The 19,570-nt window shown below is 38.3% G+C and overlaps 1 protein-coding gene across 4 annotated transcripts; it reads right to left on the bottom strand.

The window, feature by feature from the left end:
* Positions 1–814: 814 nt before the first annotated feature.
* Positions 815–17,782, bottom strand: RCN2 (reticulocalbin 2). Of its 4 annotated transcripts, none has more exons than XM_032624005.1 (7): positions 17,416–17,782; positions 16,930–17,035; positions 14,170–14,366; positions 6,786–6,899; positions 3,134–3,230; positions 2,168–2,310; positions 815–1,647 (listed from the first exon to the last, which is right to left on the bottom strand). In XM_032624005.1, exons 1-7 carry the CDS (start codon positions 17,581–17,583, stop codon positions 1,495–1,497), a joined length of 978 nt encoding a protein of 325 aa, XP_032479896.1. In that variant the 5' UTR covers positions 17,584–17,782; the 3' UTR covers positions 815–1,494. The 4 variants fall into 4 exon arrangements, with proteins under 4 accessions (XP_032479896.1, XP_032479897.1, XP_032479895.1 ...); XM_032624006.1 differs by having other exon boundaries at positions 6,786–6,887; positions 17,416–17,753; XM_032624004.1 differs by having other exon boundaries at positions 2,168–2,307; positions 17,416–17,742.
* Positions 17,783–19,570: the final 1,788 nt, after the last annotated feature.

The raw sequence follows: 19,570 nt of genomic DNA, 5'->3' as shown, positions 1-19,570 counted from the left end.
ATTGTGTAAGTAAGTTAAAATGAAAACCATATACTTTAGATACCAGGGTAAGCAAGCTATCACTAAAGTGTGAGAGGTTACAACTTGCATTCGCGACTCACATCAGCAGAGGTGGGAGCAGTAGAAAGGTAAGCTGATGCAGTTAATTCTATTAGAAAAGGGCTTCAGATTTTCTCTAATAACTCATAAAGACTGGCTGAGCCCTCCAGTGCTGTGTGTGCTATAAAGGAGACAACTTTAGATTGGGAAAAGATTAACAGAATGCATAGCTGACCTCTTCACCCACAAATAAAAGTAATTTAAGAAAACAGAAAAACTATCTGTGAGTCAAAGCTATGAAAAACTGAATTTCTCACCTTCTCACTTTTCTTACTCCCCACAAAGGTAACAAGTTGACTTCCTGAATAAGGTTAAAACTGACCATTTAGGTGTGGACAAATGCTTATCAAGTATGATTTTAATTTCAGTATGACTGATCTTGAGCTCTACTGCTGATAACTAACCAGCTCTACTGGTGATTTCAACCTGTGTAGTTCCTATGATTATTTCTAGCCCCAAAGAGCAAGACCACATTTGCCACAACAGCAACTGAAATGTGTCAGGTGCACATTCAATTATAATATGATTCTTTTATCTGGAAAAAAAAAAGGCAAAATAAGAATATGCATCAAGAATATAATTTAACAGAGTTTTGAGAACATTCACTTCCCAAATAAAATACAGGAATGGATGAGGTGAAGTAATGTATAATACAACAAAACTTTTGCTAAATTCAAGGTTTACGTGAAAGGTTAAAGAAAAACAAACACACATATAAAAAGATAGGACATTTCATTTTTAATCAGTCAAAAAAAAGAAAAGAGTTCTGGACAATGTCAAATTCCACACACCATAATGCTATAGTTACACATTAAATATAATTACTATCTATACATATGCAAAAATATAAAGTTCTATTTCATACAATAAAACCTTTTATAGAAACCATTTTAAAATTAAGCAGAACTTCTCAACATTAACACGTGAAGCATAAGTCCTTCTAAGGTTCCTTTAAAGGTTTTAAAACAAAAATGCTAAAACTAAACACAATGTCCTTCTGTCAGTTCCCAAATTAAATCTACTTAAAACAAAAACTGATAGCTCAGTCATATACTACTTAAATAACATTGTTCAGCCACCTCTAGAATTCTCCATTTTTTCAAGTATGGAAACAGAACTCAAATATTCCATAATACAGTACTAAACAAATGGAATATTTAGGAAAGACTATGTTGTCATATGGCACAATATTGTTTCATTTCTTCAATATGTTTTGAAATAAATATCAGGTTTTTGTTTTACGTTTCTTCTAAAAGGCCAAAATTTTAGTGTACATTAATCTTGACTGTGGTAAGACGTAAGAATGTAAAATATAACATCAACATTTTATCACAAAAGTAAAGCTGGTAACAAACTATAAAAGGAGCCAGTACTCTACTCAGATATACCCAGGGATTAAAGCTCATCGTGATAGAAATATTCATCCTGAAGCTGTCTGCCATAATCTGTGGCTTCGCTGGTAAGAAACAAGTCCTGGTTCTCCAGAATCTCTGCTTCAGACAGCTTTCTGTCACTATTCAAATCCACTTCATCAATTAGATGAAGAGCCTTTAAAATAAAACAAAACAAAAAGGTGTCAAGTGTAATAAGCGTTTTCAGCAAGATGTTCACATTTTAATGTGATGTGATTTGTCAAAACCATTCAGGTATGCCAAGTACTCATTATTGTCTAAGTATCTAAAAATATTAACCATTGTGACCAGGTCTGTCTACGGAGTCTCTCATTACCTCCTTCCTTAATTTCTGCTGGGTTCTGCCTCCTCCCAACTCAAATCCAATTCAGGATATCTCAAAGTAAAGCAAAATTAATATAACTCATTTTGAGCCCCTATAGGTAAATACAAATTTTTATTATTCTATTGTGCTATCAGATTAATACATGATACAATCTTAACTTCTTTGTCCCCTTGAAAATCTAAAACAGATCATAGATTTAAATCAATAAATAGCAATGCATTATTCCTAAATAAATAACTCCACTACTTCTTTCTTTGGCTTAAGATTTTGAGTTTCCTTTACTACCAGTACCACCAATTTGGGGATGAGAGAGTAATTCTGTAACACTTACCTCTTCTTGTGCAATGCCTTGATTGTTGGGTACTACCCAAGACAACAGCTCCTGGGGATCAAGCCTGCCGTCAGCATCTTTGTCATAATCATTCAGGAATCTATCTTTCTCAACGAGTATCCACTCTGGATCTTCATTTGCTGCTTTAATATATTAAAAAAAACCCCAAGAACATAAACATGCATATGCAAGAATATCACATGTATCCAATAAGAAGTTTGGTATACCCCTAGAATAAAGGAAATGAATTTAAAGCTCACCAAATAAAGGAGGCCCAAAGAAACAGAGGTACTTAACTGAAAAGTCCTGAAATAAGTATAAACTCTATAGTAATTTTCAAAAGTGATACTCAGAGTTTTAAAATTGTTGCTTATTATCACAAACTAGTAATTTTGGTAACTGCTGCTACTTGTTCGGATACAGTTTTCCCAAGTTTGAGCTAGGCAATGTTTTTACGTACATCATGTGACAAAAGCTTCCTGCGTGCTCTTACAAAGCAATGCCATGTGTAATTTTAAAGTGACATTCACAATAAGTGATGCTTTAAAGCAACAATTCTGAAAAGACAGCTGCTTTCAGAAAAAGCTGCATTTAAAAACTCCTCAAATTTCAAACACACAGTAAGCCACCTTCCATCTTACTCCAGTATTTATAGGATTCTATATTTTCTTCTCTTTCAAGATCTACATGCAAGGGTACAGAAGTCTATTTAAAAATATCAACCTTTACTTCCTCACCCATTTGGATTAATGATTACATTGTATTTGTTTGAAAAGGAATAAAAATGCTTGGATCTAGATGTGGAACTAAAAGTGAGTAAAAATGGCATTCTCAGATAAGCTTTAAGTTCCTTTGTTTCCCTTGTATTTTACTGAACTTGGCAGAACAAGGAGGAATCAGGCCTAGTTCTTCTTCCATTTTCCTCTGTCTTCCCCACCCCCTTCCACACATCCCCAAGCTACTTACTTGGGTCCCGCCTGTAGTCACCAAGAAATTCTTCCAAACTAACAAATCCATCACCATTTTTGTCATGTTCTTCTAAAGCCTCTTGAATGACAAATTCCTATTGCATGTCCGTTCACACACACACACACACACACACACACACACACACAAAAAAAAATTAGTCACAAAAGTTTCAATCCCACCACCATCTGAATCAATGCTACTACAGAACTTATTTAGGAATAATTATTTTGGTTGTCCATACTTGCAAGACAATCTTTCTAAACACTGGAATTTAGAAGCAGGAATAAAACCCCAAATGTTAAGTAGCTTAAAATTCAACATCCTTAAGTTTCTATTATTGAGCACTCCACTTCACCCTCCTGAACAGCCTCGGCACTAAACTCACACTCCTATTTTCTGCACATTACCCTCCTTCTGAAGAATGACGTATCTTACTACCTTTGTGTTCTTTAATTCCACTTTCCCTCAAATCTATTAACAACCCCAAAAGAACCGTTGTCTCAGATGTCTTTGAATAGAGCTGCTGTTCTACCCCCAGACCTGAAATGGGGCAGTCCCCTATAAAACCTCAACTTCCCTGCTTCTTCTTCTACCAATCTACCCTATCCACACCAGATTGCCCCCAAATCTGTTCCTCACGCTTACCAAGGCTTCTTACCAACCACTCCCCTCTGACCCAGAGACCACACCCTTTCTCGTTATACTTGACCCAAGATGACCCATTTAATGGCCAGCTGCTTCAGTACTTCCCTTATTATATTCCTATATCCCCTTGTACCCTCTTCTTATTATGCCAATCCCCATCTAGTACATCAGACTCACTTCACTTTCTCCTTTATTCCAGAATCAGAGAAAGATACAAAAATAGAAACTAGTCCTTGTAAATTAATTTGCCATTTTGGTGGGGTATCACTGCAGCTTGGAAGTCTATCTCTGCCTCACTTTCCCTAACATACACTCTACAGCTGTTTTTTGAAACCTCCATTTTCCTTGGGCCTCACCCTAACTCTCTCCAATACACTCTTGACAAAGACCCTCCTGTTTTTCTAAACATGGTACAGGTCTTCTGAAATGCTTCCTTGTTTCCCAGCATTGCATCCTCACCTTTAATTACCTCTATATATGCCTTTTCTTCTCATCATTTTAGGCCTTTGATCTCAGCAGTTAAAGCTCTCTCCCCCTCTTCTCTAGGGTGAAGCCCTCAACTGTCTTCCTAGATCCCATACTACCCCATTTCCTGAGTGCTTTCTTTCACTCTTAACTCCAGCCTCTCCCAAGGCTCCAATCTCTTTTCCACTAGCTCCTTCTTCTATGCCTTTAAAAACATTCAAGTCCCCAACGACTATGCTGCACTCTTTAGCCACCATCCTGGGTTTTCTTTTCCTCTCATAGGTTATACCTTACTGTTCTTGTTTCCTCATTACCTACTGACACCCAAATACCTTTCAATCTGGATTCTAGCATCACAACTATAATGAAATGTATTCTCAAAAGTCTACCATTCTAGTCAAACCCAGGGGCTTTATCTACATCTGTATGAAATAACACTGCAATACAAGTTGTTGGCGTTTTTTAAAATCAAATATTACAGATTTTACATATAGAAACCAGGGGATCTTAACCTGGATATCCAAAGATTGGTTTTAGAGAGAGGATCTGAGAATCTCTTGAAATTATAATCCAATACTTCACGTGTATGAGCATGGACATACATAGGATTTTTCTGGGACACAGTATATAGTTTGCATCATATTTTTTAAGGAGTCTGTGACCCAGTAAAAGAATCACTGATCAAAATGATTATTCCTCCATTCAAGTAATCCTCTTGGGAAACAATAGTTTGCATCATATTTTTTAAGAAGTCTGTGACCCAGTGAAAGAATCACTGATCAAAATGATTATTCCTCCATTCAAGTAATCCTCTTGGGAAACAATAGACTTATTACAATAATGTTGCCTTGGTTAAAATAATTTTTGGAACTACGTGAATGAAAATATCTTTTTTTTTTTTTTTTTTTTTTTTTTTTTTTTTTATGCGTTACGCGGGCCTCTCACTGTTGTGGCCTCTCCCGTTGCGGAGGACAGGCTCCGGACGCGCAGGCTCAGCGGCCATGGCTCACGGGCCCAGCCGCTCCGCGGCATGTGGGATCCTCCCAGACCGGGGCACGAACCCGTGTCCCCTGCATCGGCAGGCGGACTCTCAACCACTGCGCCACCAGGGAAGCCCTGAAAATATCTTTAAATTCCAAATTTTAATCCAAAGTAGAATCACTTAGTTGATCTTGTACTCCTGCCTTTTCCTATATCAAACATATCCTTAAAGGGAAAAAGGGATATGCAAAAACAATTAAGGTAAATAGGAATTAATGAAGCTGCTCTGAATGAGACACCAATTTATGGTCACACACCTTATATGCTGCCATCAAGGCCAACTCAGCACAAAGAACATACTTCCCCATACTGACACACCCCATTCTGCAATGGGCTTTCATTGTTACGCCAGCCCCAAACCTCACAGTCATCTCTGACTCTTGCCCCCCTCCCTTCCCGTGCTTAGTCAGTCAACATTCCTGTCTATGCTTTCTTCAAAATGTTGGTCAAGTCTAATTCATTCCATTGCCACCTTGTATTCCGGGGCCATAACATATAATGCCTAAATTATTTCATTGCTTTCATTGGTCATTTCCCTCCTCAGTCTTCAACTGTTCCTTATTCCTCAATCAAGATCCAACATCCTCTGCCTACCATGCTAGGGCTCAATTTTTGGCCCTAATTAAACAAATTGTGCCAATGTTCTTAAACTAGGTCATGAAAAACATATCTGCAGCCTGGCTAACAAGGTAGCAGCATCTGACCATGACCCATTAAACAAAAAGCTACATCTCCCCTCCCTGAAATGTCCAGGGAACTAAGCCACATGGCTGGAGGCTGATGCCAGGCAACAGACCTCAATATAAATGTTTAGCTTATTTTTTAAAAGCCATGTCTTATATTAATCTTTACCCTCCAATACGATAGTTTCTGTTCTCAAGAAGCTTATCAAGTCATAGGAGGGACTTAATCAGTGTTAAATTAAACCTGGAGTCCAACAAAATTTTGAAGAGCTGGTACTTCTTTTAAGCACTAAAGGGATGAGAGGACTCATTATGCCTGAAGTTGCAAAAACATCATTAGTCATTAGCAGCTGTACTCCCTACCCTACCCCCCCACACCCTATGAAAGGGGATCCAAATGTGATACATCTTCCCAGACCAAAAGTTTTCACAAGTGATGCTGTAAACTAAATGGGAAGTTCTAGTGTTACTAATACTGAAACACCAGAGGAAAGTCGGAAAACTACAAAAAGACAAGGAAGGCACTGAAGATAATGTGGTTATGAAACAGAAACTAGCCAGGGAAAGACTGATGCTCATATATGTTACAGAGATTACAGAAAACTCATTCCTTACCTTCTTCCTCCCAATGAGCACACCCCACCCCACCCCACCAGAAAACCTCCTTCTTCCCACTCCTTATCTTAAGCAGGGAAAACTAGATCTTCCTGTCTCTCAAAATTCTGTTGGCCATACAATTCATTTTAATTACTTTGTAAAAGCAAGTTTTAAAGTTTTGGTCATTCAATAGTCATCTTGAAATGTTTCTTCCTTACCGTCATGTAATCAACTTCTTCAGGATGCTCAAAAGCAATAAATTCTTCAAGATTCAAACCAGGACCTGAATCCTGGTTAGCTTTTTCAAATCTCTTCTTGTCCTTTAAATGAAGCTTTGAAAATTAAATATTGAACACGTTTAAAGGTCTCATCCATACCATAACATCATTAAAAATACTTCGAAAAATACAACTGTGAAATCTAAAGTACATTTACACCCATTATCATATTTTATCTTCACGTCATTCCTCTGAAGGTAAGTTGGGCAAATAACAAACATTTGTTAGAAGCAGTACAGAGACACAGGCTCTAGAGTCAGAGAAACTCAGATCTGAATTCCAGCAATGCCACTCACTAGCTTATTACTTAGGGCAAACTGCTTAACCTCTCTGGTCTCCTCACCTATACAACTGGGATAATCTGACACCAAAAGCAAAACTAAACAAGTGGGACTACATCAAACTAAAAGGCTTCTGCACAGCAAAAGAAACCATCAATAAAATGAAAGCTACTGAATGGGAGAAAATATTTGCAAATCATATATATGATAAGAGGCTGATATCCGAAATATATAAAAAACTTGTACAACTCAATAGAAAAAAACCCAAACAGTCCAACTAAAAAAATGGGCAGATCTGAATAGACATTTTCCAAATACATACAGATGGCCAACAAGTAAATGAAAAGATGCTCAACATCATAAATCAGGGAAATGCAAATGAAAACCACAATGAGATATCACACCTGGTTGTTACAAAAAAGACAAGAAATAACAGGTGTTGGTAAGGATATGGAGAAAAGAGAACTCTGGTGCACTGTTGGTGGGAATGTAAATTGATGCAGCTACTACGGAAAACAGTTATAGAGATTCCTAAAAAAATTAAAAATGGAACTACCATCTGATCCAGGAATTCCACTTCTGGGTATTCATCCAAAGAAGATGAAAACACTAACTCAAAAAGATATATGCGCCTCTATGTTCACTGCAGCATTATTTACAATAGCCAATATATAGTATGTCCAATCACGTAAATTAGTTTACATGACGGGCATACACTGTCACGTGCGTGCATCCTCTACAAGTGGTTGTACTTTTGTGTACTTTATTGTACAATACTGTATACAGTACAGTAGTACAGTATCTTTATTTCAAGCCCAGGGTGTCCGGAAGCAAGTGTAAAAGCAGTGGTAATGTAGCTGGTACTGCTAAGAAGCACCAAGTGATAACAATAGAAACAAAAGTGAAAATAATTGAGAGAGTGGAACAAGGCGAAAAGATGGAATTGGAGGCCCAGAGAAAGGATGAAGAGAGACAAAAAGAAGAAGTAACTAAAGAACTGAAGAGATTCACGATACAGGAAATGGCAAGGGGATTTTCTTTATTTGAGGAGGCACTGTTACTTTTCGAGGCACAGGACCCAAACGTAGAATGGTACACGAAGGTTGCAGTAGCCGTTCAGAATGCAACCCAGGGCTACCGTGTCATCTGTGACAAGAAAGAAAGAGCTACTACCCAGATATCACTGGATCGTTTTTTCAAGACGGCAGATAGAATTGAATCCAGAAAGCAACCAGAACCTGTGGCATCAGCGTCAGGCGTGAGTGAAATTGCAGCTTGCCCTCCATCTCCTATTGCTGACGATCCTTCAGCTCTACCGTCTCCCACCTCCTCTCCCTCCTCCAGTCAGTAACTCTTCTTGCCTGTTCACTGGATGCCAGCCCCTGTATGCCAGCTGTTGTACTGTACCACTGTACTTTTCAAGGTACTGTGCTGTAAGATTAAAAATGTTCTCTTGTTTGTGTTTATGTATTATTTGTGTGAAAAGTATTATAAACCTATTACAGTACAGTACTATATAGCCGATTGTGTTAGTTGGGTACCCAGGCTAACTTTGTTGGACTTAACGAACAAAACAAATCAGACTTACAAATGGAACTCATTTGAATGTAGGGGACTTATTATTCAGCCATAAAAAAGAATAAAATCTTGCCATTTGAGACAATATGGATGTACCTTGAGGGCATTATGCTAAGTGAAATAAGTCAGAGAAAGACAAATACTGTATGATCTCTTATATGTGGAATCTAAAAACAAACAAACAAAAAACTCCCCCCAAACCAAGCTCAAGATACAGAGAACAGACTGGTGGTTGCCAGAGGTGGGGAGGTGGGGAGATGACAGAAATGGGTGAACTGTTTTTTTTTTTAGTTTAAATAAATTGAACAATTTATAATAAATAAGAAAAAAAATCTCTGTTAAGCAACTGAGATGAGAATTCCTATCAAGCAATTAGAAACCTTAAGTATTAGGTATTAAACAAATGTTACATATTACTATTATTGATAGAAAAACTGAGATTAAAATAAAATGATTTATTGAAAGGGATGTCAGGAAAACAGCTAAAATATGTTGAACTTGGATCCTCCCTGTTCTTTCTACAGTACTACACACTATCTTCTTTAACAATCTCAATAATTTTTTTAATGTCCCCAAAGCAATAAATTTAGACTATGTATTAATTCTTGGTATGTCTATTTCTAACTATTTCTGGTCTTCAAAATGACTTTTCAAAAACAGGTTAACAGGTTTCAAAAAATAGTCCTTTAATGAGAATACTTTTGATAAATGTACATAATATTTGGAAGTCTACTCTTTGTAGGCTCTTTACAGTGCTAATTCTGTATGTCCAGATAAAACACATCAAAAGCTGAAAAGGGCCTATCTTGAGGTCGAGGTTAAATAATCATACCCTTTTCTACTTTCTCACACCCATCTTCCTTTTTTTCCCCCAAGTACACTCTGATAGGAAATCAAGAAGTAGCAGCTATTAGGGACAAGGCTGCTTTTAATGAATTTCTCAAAGGTAATTCTGTGATTAAGAGCCTTGGAAGCCAATAGTGGCATATTGCTAATCCTGCATAAATTCTATTTTGAGAATTTCTGGGAATAACTTTCTATAAACTTAAGTGTATTAAACTGCACATTTTTGAAAAAGTACAATTTCAAATATTTTAGAAGCTCTTAACTTATGTGATTCACTGTTGAAAAGAAATACTCTTTTCGGTTTTTTGGAATACTAGAGGTTAGGTAGCAGTCATTTACTGAAACACTAGTTCTTTTACGATGATTGATTTACAGTGGAGAGGCTCATTTCTTTCCCCAAAGAATTTGTCTTTTAAACATCCAGATTCCACTAGCCAGTTATATCCACCCAGTCACGACAGGGGGAAAACACTGTTTCCAAATAGCTCTTTTAACTTAACATTTCATAATTTTAAATAATTAGACCAAATAATTTACATTATGTGCAGGTTTAACATGGGGAAAAGTAGAAAAATAAGAACTTGAGGTACTTTGTTGAGTCAATCAAGTACTTTTTGAATAAATCACTATTCAAAATACTAAGTGCTTAGATTTCCTTATGAAAGAACCCTTCAATTCAGAGCAAGAGGTCCATGTTTCAGCAGACGGAGCGGAATTTGGCCAAATTTGCCTATGGAAAGAAAGGATCTCTTTCAACAGCTAAGATTTCTTTAAAAAAAAGGTATTTTCTGGTTTACATTTCTCAGTTTTAAAAATAAAATGAAATAATGTGATTTTTAAAAGTTTTAGTCATTTGAGGAACACAATTTAAGAGACTCATATTAAAGAAGCCAATACACTGAAAGACGTTTTTCAAAGTGGCAAATTTCTAAAAGAGAACAAAAGACTATCAGTTTCATAAAAGCTCAACACTTTTCTCTTCTGTATAAAGACCTTGTGTTTTAGTCGAGAGTAGGAAGTACTATACACAGTAGTAAAAAGATAGAAACTACCATACTCGTTTATTTTATAATGTAAAAGAAACTTGTGAAGAACAAAACTGCCATCTTTTGGTAGACTAAAAATTTTACATGAGGAAGTATGTAACCTGTGATACCAGAAAAAAAGTCTAGGTCTTATTCTGATTAACCACATGCAAGATAATATCTTATATAAATAAATGTTGCTTATACATGCACATTCAGCAGCTGGCTTTAGAAGTTAGAGCAATTGAGCTTCTGCCAGGTTGGTCCTCAAACTTTAATTATCCTGCTTAAAAGTGCTGACTATACTTGTTCATCAGATCATAAAGAAATGCTTTTTCAGACATTTCACAGCCTGAGAGGGTCATTATTCCAGGCTATCTCTATTCTCTATATGAAACATCAAAAATAAGATAAAATTCAGGTATCAAGTTGATTTTTGTTTATTATTAGGCTTCCATATAGAAACATTTTATTTTATTTAGATATCCAATTACTTTTTGATTATTTTATGGTATAATGTTTAGTTTGTTACTTCGATTAAGACCGATTCATTCTTCATCCTTGATTTTTTATTTTGAATAATAATGCAGCTGTGTCTGGGCTCATCTTTACACCCCACATCCACTTTTAGTGGGTTATATCTATATATATCAAAATCTAATAAAGTATTATAAATAGAGCTTCATGCAGAGACATATTCCTGTGTTGTCAAAGAATAACCATTAGGACTCCCATTGAGAAGTGTTCATTTTAGGGATCCATAAATTCCTTTAGGCTATTAAGGTCCATCTAATTCATTCTTTAAAAGTAGAGTCTTATAATCAACATGTACTGAGTACCTGGCTGGGAAACATAGCATTAGAACTAGACATCTTTTAAAAGAAAAACTGTTCATAAATACTTTATATTAACAAGTCATGTACCTCTTCAAAGTGAAGATTTTCTCCTCAACATCATGTATTATTTCATCCCACACCCCCAACCCCCAAAAGAATACAGATTTTAAAAACCACACACGTTTCTTATTTTTGATGGGATGATAATTGAATCTTTTGAGTGAAAAAAAAAAAAAAAGGACAGAATATAATTCTAGTAAATTTTAAAATACTGTATTTAACTTCTGTATTATTCTCTGGAAGGGAAGTCATAATATCATACCATGGTCTGGTTTTAGAAAAGTCTTGGAATGCGAATGATGCTTTTAAGATGAGTTAATTCCTATAGTAAAGAAGAATAACTAGTAGACAAATCCCAGATCTCATTATTATCATTTGTTTTCTTTTTAGCACTAAGTAGTGAAAAGACTGATTTGCACTCTTTTCAGTCTGCTGTAAGATGAAGACCCAAATAAGGAGAAAAAAAGGAGCAAAGACATTTTTCCCCTATATATTAAATCCTAACTAATCTAAAGTTGATATAGTTAACAAATGCTTAAACAACTTTCAAAAGCTGATTGTATATAAATATTAAAGATAAACATGTGAATCACACCTGCTTTCTTCAACAGTATTCTTTCAAATCAACACAGAAGAGTTTTCTAGTCCAACTGCTACTCTCAATATTTATTACCGTTTCTCCATACTATTATCATTCCCATTTTTAGATATGAGGAAACCGAGGCATAAGGAGGTCTGACTTAACCTAAAGCTGCACCACTGTTAAGTGGTCTGCCTGAATGTGAAGCCAAGCAGACTGGTTCCAAAGCTGGAGCTCTTAACCTCCACACCAGTGGTATATGCATAGCATATGCATAATCATTAGCAGAGAAACAACCAATTTTGAGTTAGTGATGGCCTACAGAGTCCAAGTGGACAATATGATTCTAAAATACATAGCATATACACTGATAAAATATGGCCATGGTAAAAACTAAAAGGTAGATACTAATAATGGGATAGGTAAGTTAAGGAATAGAGGAGCCTCAAATGTTTTCCAAGCACCCTTGATTAATATTTTGGGACACAACATTTGCAACAAGGTGTTTGGTTTTATTTTTTCCACATACAAAAAACTCTTTTAAAAAAAGTCTTTACGGCTCCCCTGGTGGCGCAGTGGTTGAGAGTCCGCCTACCGATGCAGGGACCACGGGTTCGTGCCCCAGTCTGGGAAGATCCCACATGCCGCGGAGCGGCTTGGCCCATGAGCCATAGCCACTGAGCCTGCGCGTCCGGAGCCTGTGCTCCGCAACGGGAGAGGCCACAACAGTGAGAGGCCCACGTACCGCAAAAAAAAAGTCTTTAAAATTACCTCTGAAGTACAACAGTATTTGAAATAGTAATTTCTCAAGCTTATAGTAATTTGTCTTAAAAAGTTCCTAGTAATTACTAAGTAAAAAGTCTTTAAAAGTTCCTAGTGATTCCTAAATATTGTCTTCCTCAACTCTGCTTAAGAAATATATTTCAACAAATTAAACAATGAGACACAACAGAACTCATAGTGATACTGAATCTTCAAAAATAAGTTATTTTAAATGGTGCAGCCACTATAGAAGACAGTATTGTAGTTCCTCAGAAAATTAAAAATAGAATTACCATATGATCTAGCAATTCCACTTCCGGATATATACCCAAAAGAATTAAAGGCAGGGTCACAAAGACATATTTGTACACCCACGTTCACAGCAACATTACTCACAACAGCCAAAAAGCTGAAGCAACTCAACTGTCCATTGATTGATGAATGGATAAACAAAATGTGATATATACATATAATGGAATATTATTGTCTTTAAAAGGAAATTCCGGGCTTCCCTGGTGGCACAGTGGTTGAGAGTCCGCCTGCTAATGCAGGGGACACCGGTTCGTGCCCCAGTCCGGGAAGATCCCACATGCTGCGGAGCGGCTCGGCCCGTGAGCCATGGCCGCTGAGCCTGCGCTTCCAGAGCCTGTGCTCCGCAACGGGAGAGGCCACAGCAGTGAGAGGCCCGCGTACTGTAAAAAAAAAAAAAAAAAAAAAAAAAAAAAAAAAGGAAATTCCAACACATACTACACCATGGACAAACCTTGAGAACGTTAAGTTAAATAAGCTAGTCACACACACACAAAAATGTTATGATTCCACTTATACGAGGTACCCTGAATAGTTGAATTCAGAGACAGAAAGTCGAGTGGTGGTTGCCTAACAATGTGAATGTACTAAACAATACTGAACTGCACACTTAAAAGTAGTTAAAATGTAAATTTTGTTATGTGTACCTTACCACAATTTTAAAAAATTTTAGTTATTTTATATAAAACTACGTGCTTAAAAATGGGAATAGGCCTCTACAGTCTTCTTAATATAATAATAAAACCAATTGTTCAATAACAAAAAAAGTAAAATATTGAGATACATATTCAAAATACACTAAAAAAAGCAACCCTGGAAATGAGGACAAATGATGCAGCTGAGAAATACAGATGCAAGGATAACTGAAGTAGTCCAGAATAAGAGTCCTAAATCTGGCTAGAAAGGAAACCATCAAAATGACCACTGAAGTGAAACAGGTGATTGCCTAGAGAACAAAGCAATCAATGACCTCAGGCCTCTTGTGCTCACTCATGCAGGAAGGTAAAGTGAACTGATAGGATCAAAAGCTTGTGCACTTGTACTCACCTGCCTAAAAGACTCCTCTTCTGTATCATCCAGAGCAGTGTTCTCATCAAAGTCGATTACGCGATCATACATCTGAATATTGTATTCATCCCACGACACAATACCATCACTGTTTTTATCATATTCAACAAACTGTTGTTTCGCTTCTTGCATAGCATAATGTTTAAAAGACATTTGAATCCATGAACTGAGTTCACCTATGAGAATTTCCCAGAACACAATGTGATAGTAATTCTGATACTTAAAACGAGTGAGAATTTCTAAACATTCTTTAAAAGAAGAAAAAAATCTTTAATGCATATAAATAGTGAGTGAGAACTGGCCTAGTTGTATTCATAGAAATAGGAGTAGGAGGTGGGGAGAGCGGTTTGGAGTCTTAAGAATGTTATAATATGTGATCTACACAGAATGTAAGCTCTTTGAGTACAGAGAGTTTTGGTATGTTTTGGTATGTTTTGGAGGTACTCCAAATGCCTAGAAAGCACCTGGCTCAACAAGTATTTATTAAATAAACTACCAATTGGCCAAAATAGCACTTGACTTTTAAAACATATTATCCAAAAAATTGTAGATAACTTTTGCTAATTATCACAGATATCTCAGGAAGCACAAATATTTGAATAACTGCCCATTTATTTTAATATGTATTGGAAAAAATAGTGTTCTTCATTTATGAAATATAAAGTTTTCCTTTAAAATACATTTTACATTAACTTGAATCAAGACTATATTAAGGAAATAATAGATAAGTAAATAGGGCCTAAATTGTGAAAAATGTACTCAAGTGACTGAAGTTTGAGAAATATTGTTACAGTACATTCCCTTTAACTATGTCATAAAGCATCTGGAGGAAATTTTAAAAAGTTATGGGTAGCAATTATGATTTATGCCCTTCTTATAATAGCTGTCTGTCTTAACTGGGTACCTGAAGACATAGGGGAAAAGTTTCTAAATTGCAAATGTCCACTTTCAGATCAACTTTTAAAAATCTATCATAGGAATATTTACTATACTGCGTTATAGAAAAAAGGGGAGGGGAAGAAAAACATGAATATTTGCAAGGAAGCAAGAGTACCCATTTGGTTTAAAGATAATACACCATTTGGTTTAAAGAGTGGTACTCCTCTATTGGTTTGGGGGAGGTCAGGTGAATAGAAAAGTAAAGACATGTTGTCTCTCCTGAAACTCTAAATCAGGGCAGAATAATTATGGCAACCATGTACTGAACAATTATTATATATCAAGTCCTCTATATACTTTGTCTCTAATCTTCAAAACAAGGCAATTATAATAATTGTTTCACAGTTCAGGAAATTGAGGTTAGGAATTGAGGACTCATGGCTAGTAAGTAGCAGAGTCTAGATTCAAACCTATGTTTGGCTTCAAAGCCCAAACTGAACTTAGCTGTCTCTCAAGAACCTGAGTCCAGTCCTGGCCCTTAAAGTGCAAATAAGCAAAATTCCCTGAACAGTCCTCAAGTGGAATGATCATCATGGCTTAACAGAATACAGAACGAAACAGAGGTCAGAAACAGGGGTTCATACTTCAGCTCTGCCGTAAGGAATAAGTTTACCCTCTCTAGGTTTTGTTTTCTCATCTATAAAATGAAGATTTGGACTAAGTTCCTTTTAATTTTAACTTTTTAAAAAGCTTACTATTAAATATTTGAACACATGTAGGCCCTTACAGATAAATAGCACCAAGTCTTCCAAATCAACTTGTTTTATGTGCTCTCTAGTGTAACAAAAGATGGACCTATTCTTATTGGATAATTAGTCTAAAGGTTCTGTTGTTTGTTTTAAGTACAAGGAACAAAACCTTAATATTCCTGAGGGCACCAATGTGAATACTTCATTGACAACACATCTTGAATTTACTAATCAGCTTATAATTCTCTCTCCAGCAACTTCATTCTTCAGATGCTGAACAGCATTTAAATAAGAGTTATAAGAAAACAGCTCCTGAATTTTTGTTGAGGATCAACTTCGAAAGTTGATCGGGTTCATCACATGAATTAAGCAATGAGGTGAGGCAGATGCACAGCAATTTATTTGGAATATTCTTTTAAGAATCTGTGCATTTCATTTCTGACTCTAGAATCTACCTAAGAGCACTCACTTGGTTTTTGCTTCTTTGTTTTTTTAAGTGAAGGATATTAAAGACTGAATTAAGTGCAGGAGATATGGGTTCTAATCCTGGCTTTGCCACTCCTTGGAGCAAGGCACTTAATGCCTCTGGGCTTCAGCTTCTTACAAAAAGAGGTGGACATAATGATTCTAAGGCCTCTATCAGTTATAATAATTTGTGATAAACATAATTCACATGCAACAGGTCCTTTTCTACTTGCTTATAAAAAGAAGCAAGTTGTTAAGATTCTAATGAAGCATATATCAAAAGAGCTATAAACAACTTAATGCCTTAAGGTTTTTAGCATGTTTCTCGAAAGTGAATCATGTTGATATTGATAAAAAGTCATGTGAGGAGCAGGGCGTTTGCTCTAGGTATGACTTGCCCATACCATGTAGGGTCAGTGATGTTTATATATTACTGGAGAAAGCACTGAGTGTTAGTTGGTATCCTATGTCTAAAGATTTCCAAGTATAAAACCTACTCACCATGTCCTTTTTTCCCTCTCACACAGTACCTGTAATTGATTGGAACACTAGCAATCTACACTCAACAGACACCCTGCTTAAATGTTTGTATTTCTGTCTCCTACAAAGGGCTGTCTCCATTGTGAGTTGTGTAGGACGTCCTTACTTTCGGTGAGAAAGCCATCTGAGTCCAAGTCAATTTTCTTTATGATTGACTGCAGTCTTTTGTGTTGCTCTTCGGGGGTGAGTTTAACATATTCATCGACTTCTTCCTTTGGGGGGTAAGCGATATACAGGGGGTGGTCAAGCATTACTATCAGGAGGGCAAAATGGTGGAGAAAAATAGAGCTACCCTTGCCGAGGGCTTTTGGGGTGACCCACACCTGCTCTCCAAGGCCCCTGCCCCCTACACAACCTCACTGATTCTGCCTCTCGTAGGGAGGGTAGAAGGGATCCGGCTCCTCGGCCGCGCTATTTTCTCAGCCTTACAGCCCCCGGGGTCCACGGGAGAGTGAGCTGCGCCCCGCCCGGGCCCCATTGTCAGGCTGCCCCGGCCAGGCCTCGCCCGGCCGCCCCCTTTGTCCCGGGACAAAGCCCGCGGCAGCCGCGCTGCGAGGCCCGGCCCTCCCAGCCCCCGGCCTGGCCGCCTCACCTTGCCGCCCAGCAGCGCCTCGCGGTCGTAGTCGGCGCGGTGTTCTCCCTGTGGGTAGTGCAACTCCTCGGCCTCCCCGGCGCCGGCTGCCGCGGCGCACAGCAGGAGCAGCCCCAGCGTGGCGGGCCTCGGGCCCAGCCGCATCGCGCTGGCCAGCCGCGGACACATAGAGAGGTGAGGAGGGAGGCGGGAGGGGGCTCAGGCCGGCTGCGGCGCTCAGCGGGCGGCCGCAGAGAGGCGGCGCGCGGTACGTGGGGAGGGTGGAACCGAACGCGAACAGGTCCGTGGCCTCCGTTCCTCGGGTGATCCCTGTCTGAAGCCCGAGCGACAACTGCGGTGATGCATCAGGCAAGGCCGAGGCCTATATAGCCCCGGCGGAGGGGCGGGGCGCCAGGCCGCGCCGATGATTGGACCGCACGGCGCTGGGGCCGGGCCGCAGCGATGTGGCGGTCTGCTGCGGGCCCAGAGGCTACAGGAGCCTGGCGGTCGGGGCCGGGAGGGGAGACCCCCGGAGAAGCCTTTCCTTGCGCCACGACGCCCTCTAAAAGACACGCCCCCACCCCACCCCCGCCCTGTCTCTTTCCGTCAGCCTCGTTCCTACCAGAAGCCCCCTGTCCACTCCGTGTGTCCGACCCGGTTTCCATCAATAAGAAAGGCTGGAGATTTGGGTGAAAATAATACAGTACCTAGGAAAATCTTTGTTTTTGCCAGTCTTTAATGTATCAGTACTTATTTATTTGACCAGAGAAGGACGAACGAACCCAAGTACTTAAGCCAGATGTTTGTATGTGATGCTCAATTTCGCGACTTACAAGTTCTGTGACCTTCGCCAAGTTACTTGGCCTTTGAAAACCTGTTTGCATATTTATAAAATGATCATAGTAATAAGACTACCTTAAAGGGTTATTATGAAGATTAAATTAAAATAATACGCGTTTAGAACAGTACCTGGCACATATGGTAAAGTGTTCAAGAAATGTAAGCTTACATCATGCTGCTAGAAAAGCAAAAGATGGTTGCGCAGAAGGAATAGTTTAGTGAGTACCTAGGAAATCCTTTGCAGATAGAATGCATGTGCACGTGGTTTTTATTCCATGTCTACCTACAGTTCTATGTGATTTCTGCACCTCATCCCAAACACAGTAAACTCAAAGTAATTTGTAGGCTGCAGCTTGAGCCCTTTTCTTTCATTGATTGGTCCACTTAAGATCAGGCCTTTTCACACAGAAGAAAAGGCTCTCTGGGTCCTCTCACTTCTCACAGTCTCTGTTTGGATTGGGTGCAAGAATTCTGCTCCAGACTGAAAAACTGAATGGGCACAGATTGGACAAATTTCCTGGGTCAGGCTGGAATTTTATTTTTTTAATCAGAGACCATTGAAAAGTTTAGAGAACAAAGAGTAAGTTCAGTGGGATCTTTCCAGTGTTATAAAGATCAGCACAGAATAAAGTTTTAAGTTTCAGAGTGTAAATATAGGCAACACTTTAGGGTTGATTTCTCTAAAACAAACAATTAAAAAACAAAAAAGAAAAGAAAAACTTTTATCATTTTTTTTTTTTTTTTTGCGGTATGCGGGCCTCTCACTGTTGTGGCCTCTCCCGTTGCAGAGCACAGGCTCCGGACGAGCAGGCTCAGCGGCCATGGCTCACAGGCCCAGCCGCTCCACGGCATGTGGTATCTTCCCGGACTGGGGCACGAACCCGTGTCCCCTGCATCGGCAGGCGGACTCTCAACCACTGCGCCACCAGGGAAGCCCAAGAAAAACTTTTAACACTTTTATTACATTTTAATTTTAACTTTAGTTCTGGGCTTTGAGGTAGTCTGTGAAAAAAGAAGGACTAATGTCACAACTCAGTTTTGCATGTATTGTTCTCCAATAAGCACAAGGTAAAATTTGACCAGCTCCTGATGTGATTCCAATTACAAAGGGTAGGATACAAGATATTATGGAAGTTCTTCTGAACTCAGGATCTCCCCAGATAGAGGCTTTGGGGCAAAGGAGATCTAATGATATCTAAAGAGGTGCTGTTGGAGTGAACAGTATAAATGTCTGAGCATCAGAATGTCTGGGTCCTGTCTTCCCTCAGCATCTAAACAGGCTCCTTTCCTTCCTTGGGCCTATTTTTTTTTCACCTGTTGGAAAATGATTGTGTTA

Source organism: Phocoena sinus, chromosome 2, assembly GCF_008692025.1.
Source record: "Phocoena sinus isolate mPhoSin1 chromosome 2, mPhoSin1.pri, whole genome shotgun sequence".
Taxonomy (NCBI): Eukaryota; Metazoa; Chordata; class Mammalia; order Artiodactyla; family Phocoenidae; genus Phocoena; species Phocoena sinus.
Note: the sequence above shows the minus strand (reverse complement) of the source record. Positions and strands in the feature narration are given on the sequence as shown.

What these genes read in the sequence shown, in the direction of transcription:
- RCN2 (XM_032624005.1), bottom strand. Translation starts at nt 17,583, where the DNA reads ATGTGTCCGCGGCTGGCCAGCGCGATGCGGCTGGGCCCGAGGCCCGCC. An exon ending in AGGCGCTGCTGGGCGGCAAG is followed by an intron (nt 17,036 to 17,415) that starts GTGAGGCGGCCA and finishes TACCCCCCAAAG; the next exon opens with GAAGAAGTCGATGAATATGT. An exon ending in AAGGCATTGCACAAGAAGAG is followed by an intron (nt 1,648 to 2,167) that starts GTAAGTGTTACA and finishes TTTATTTTAAAG; the next exon opens with GCTCTTCATCTAATTGATGA.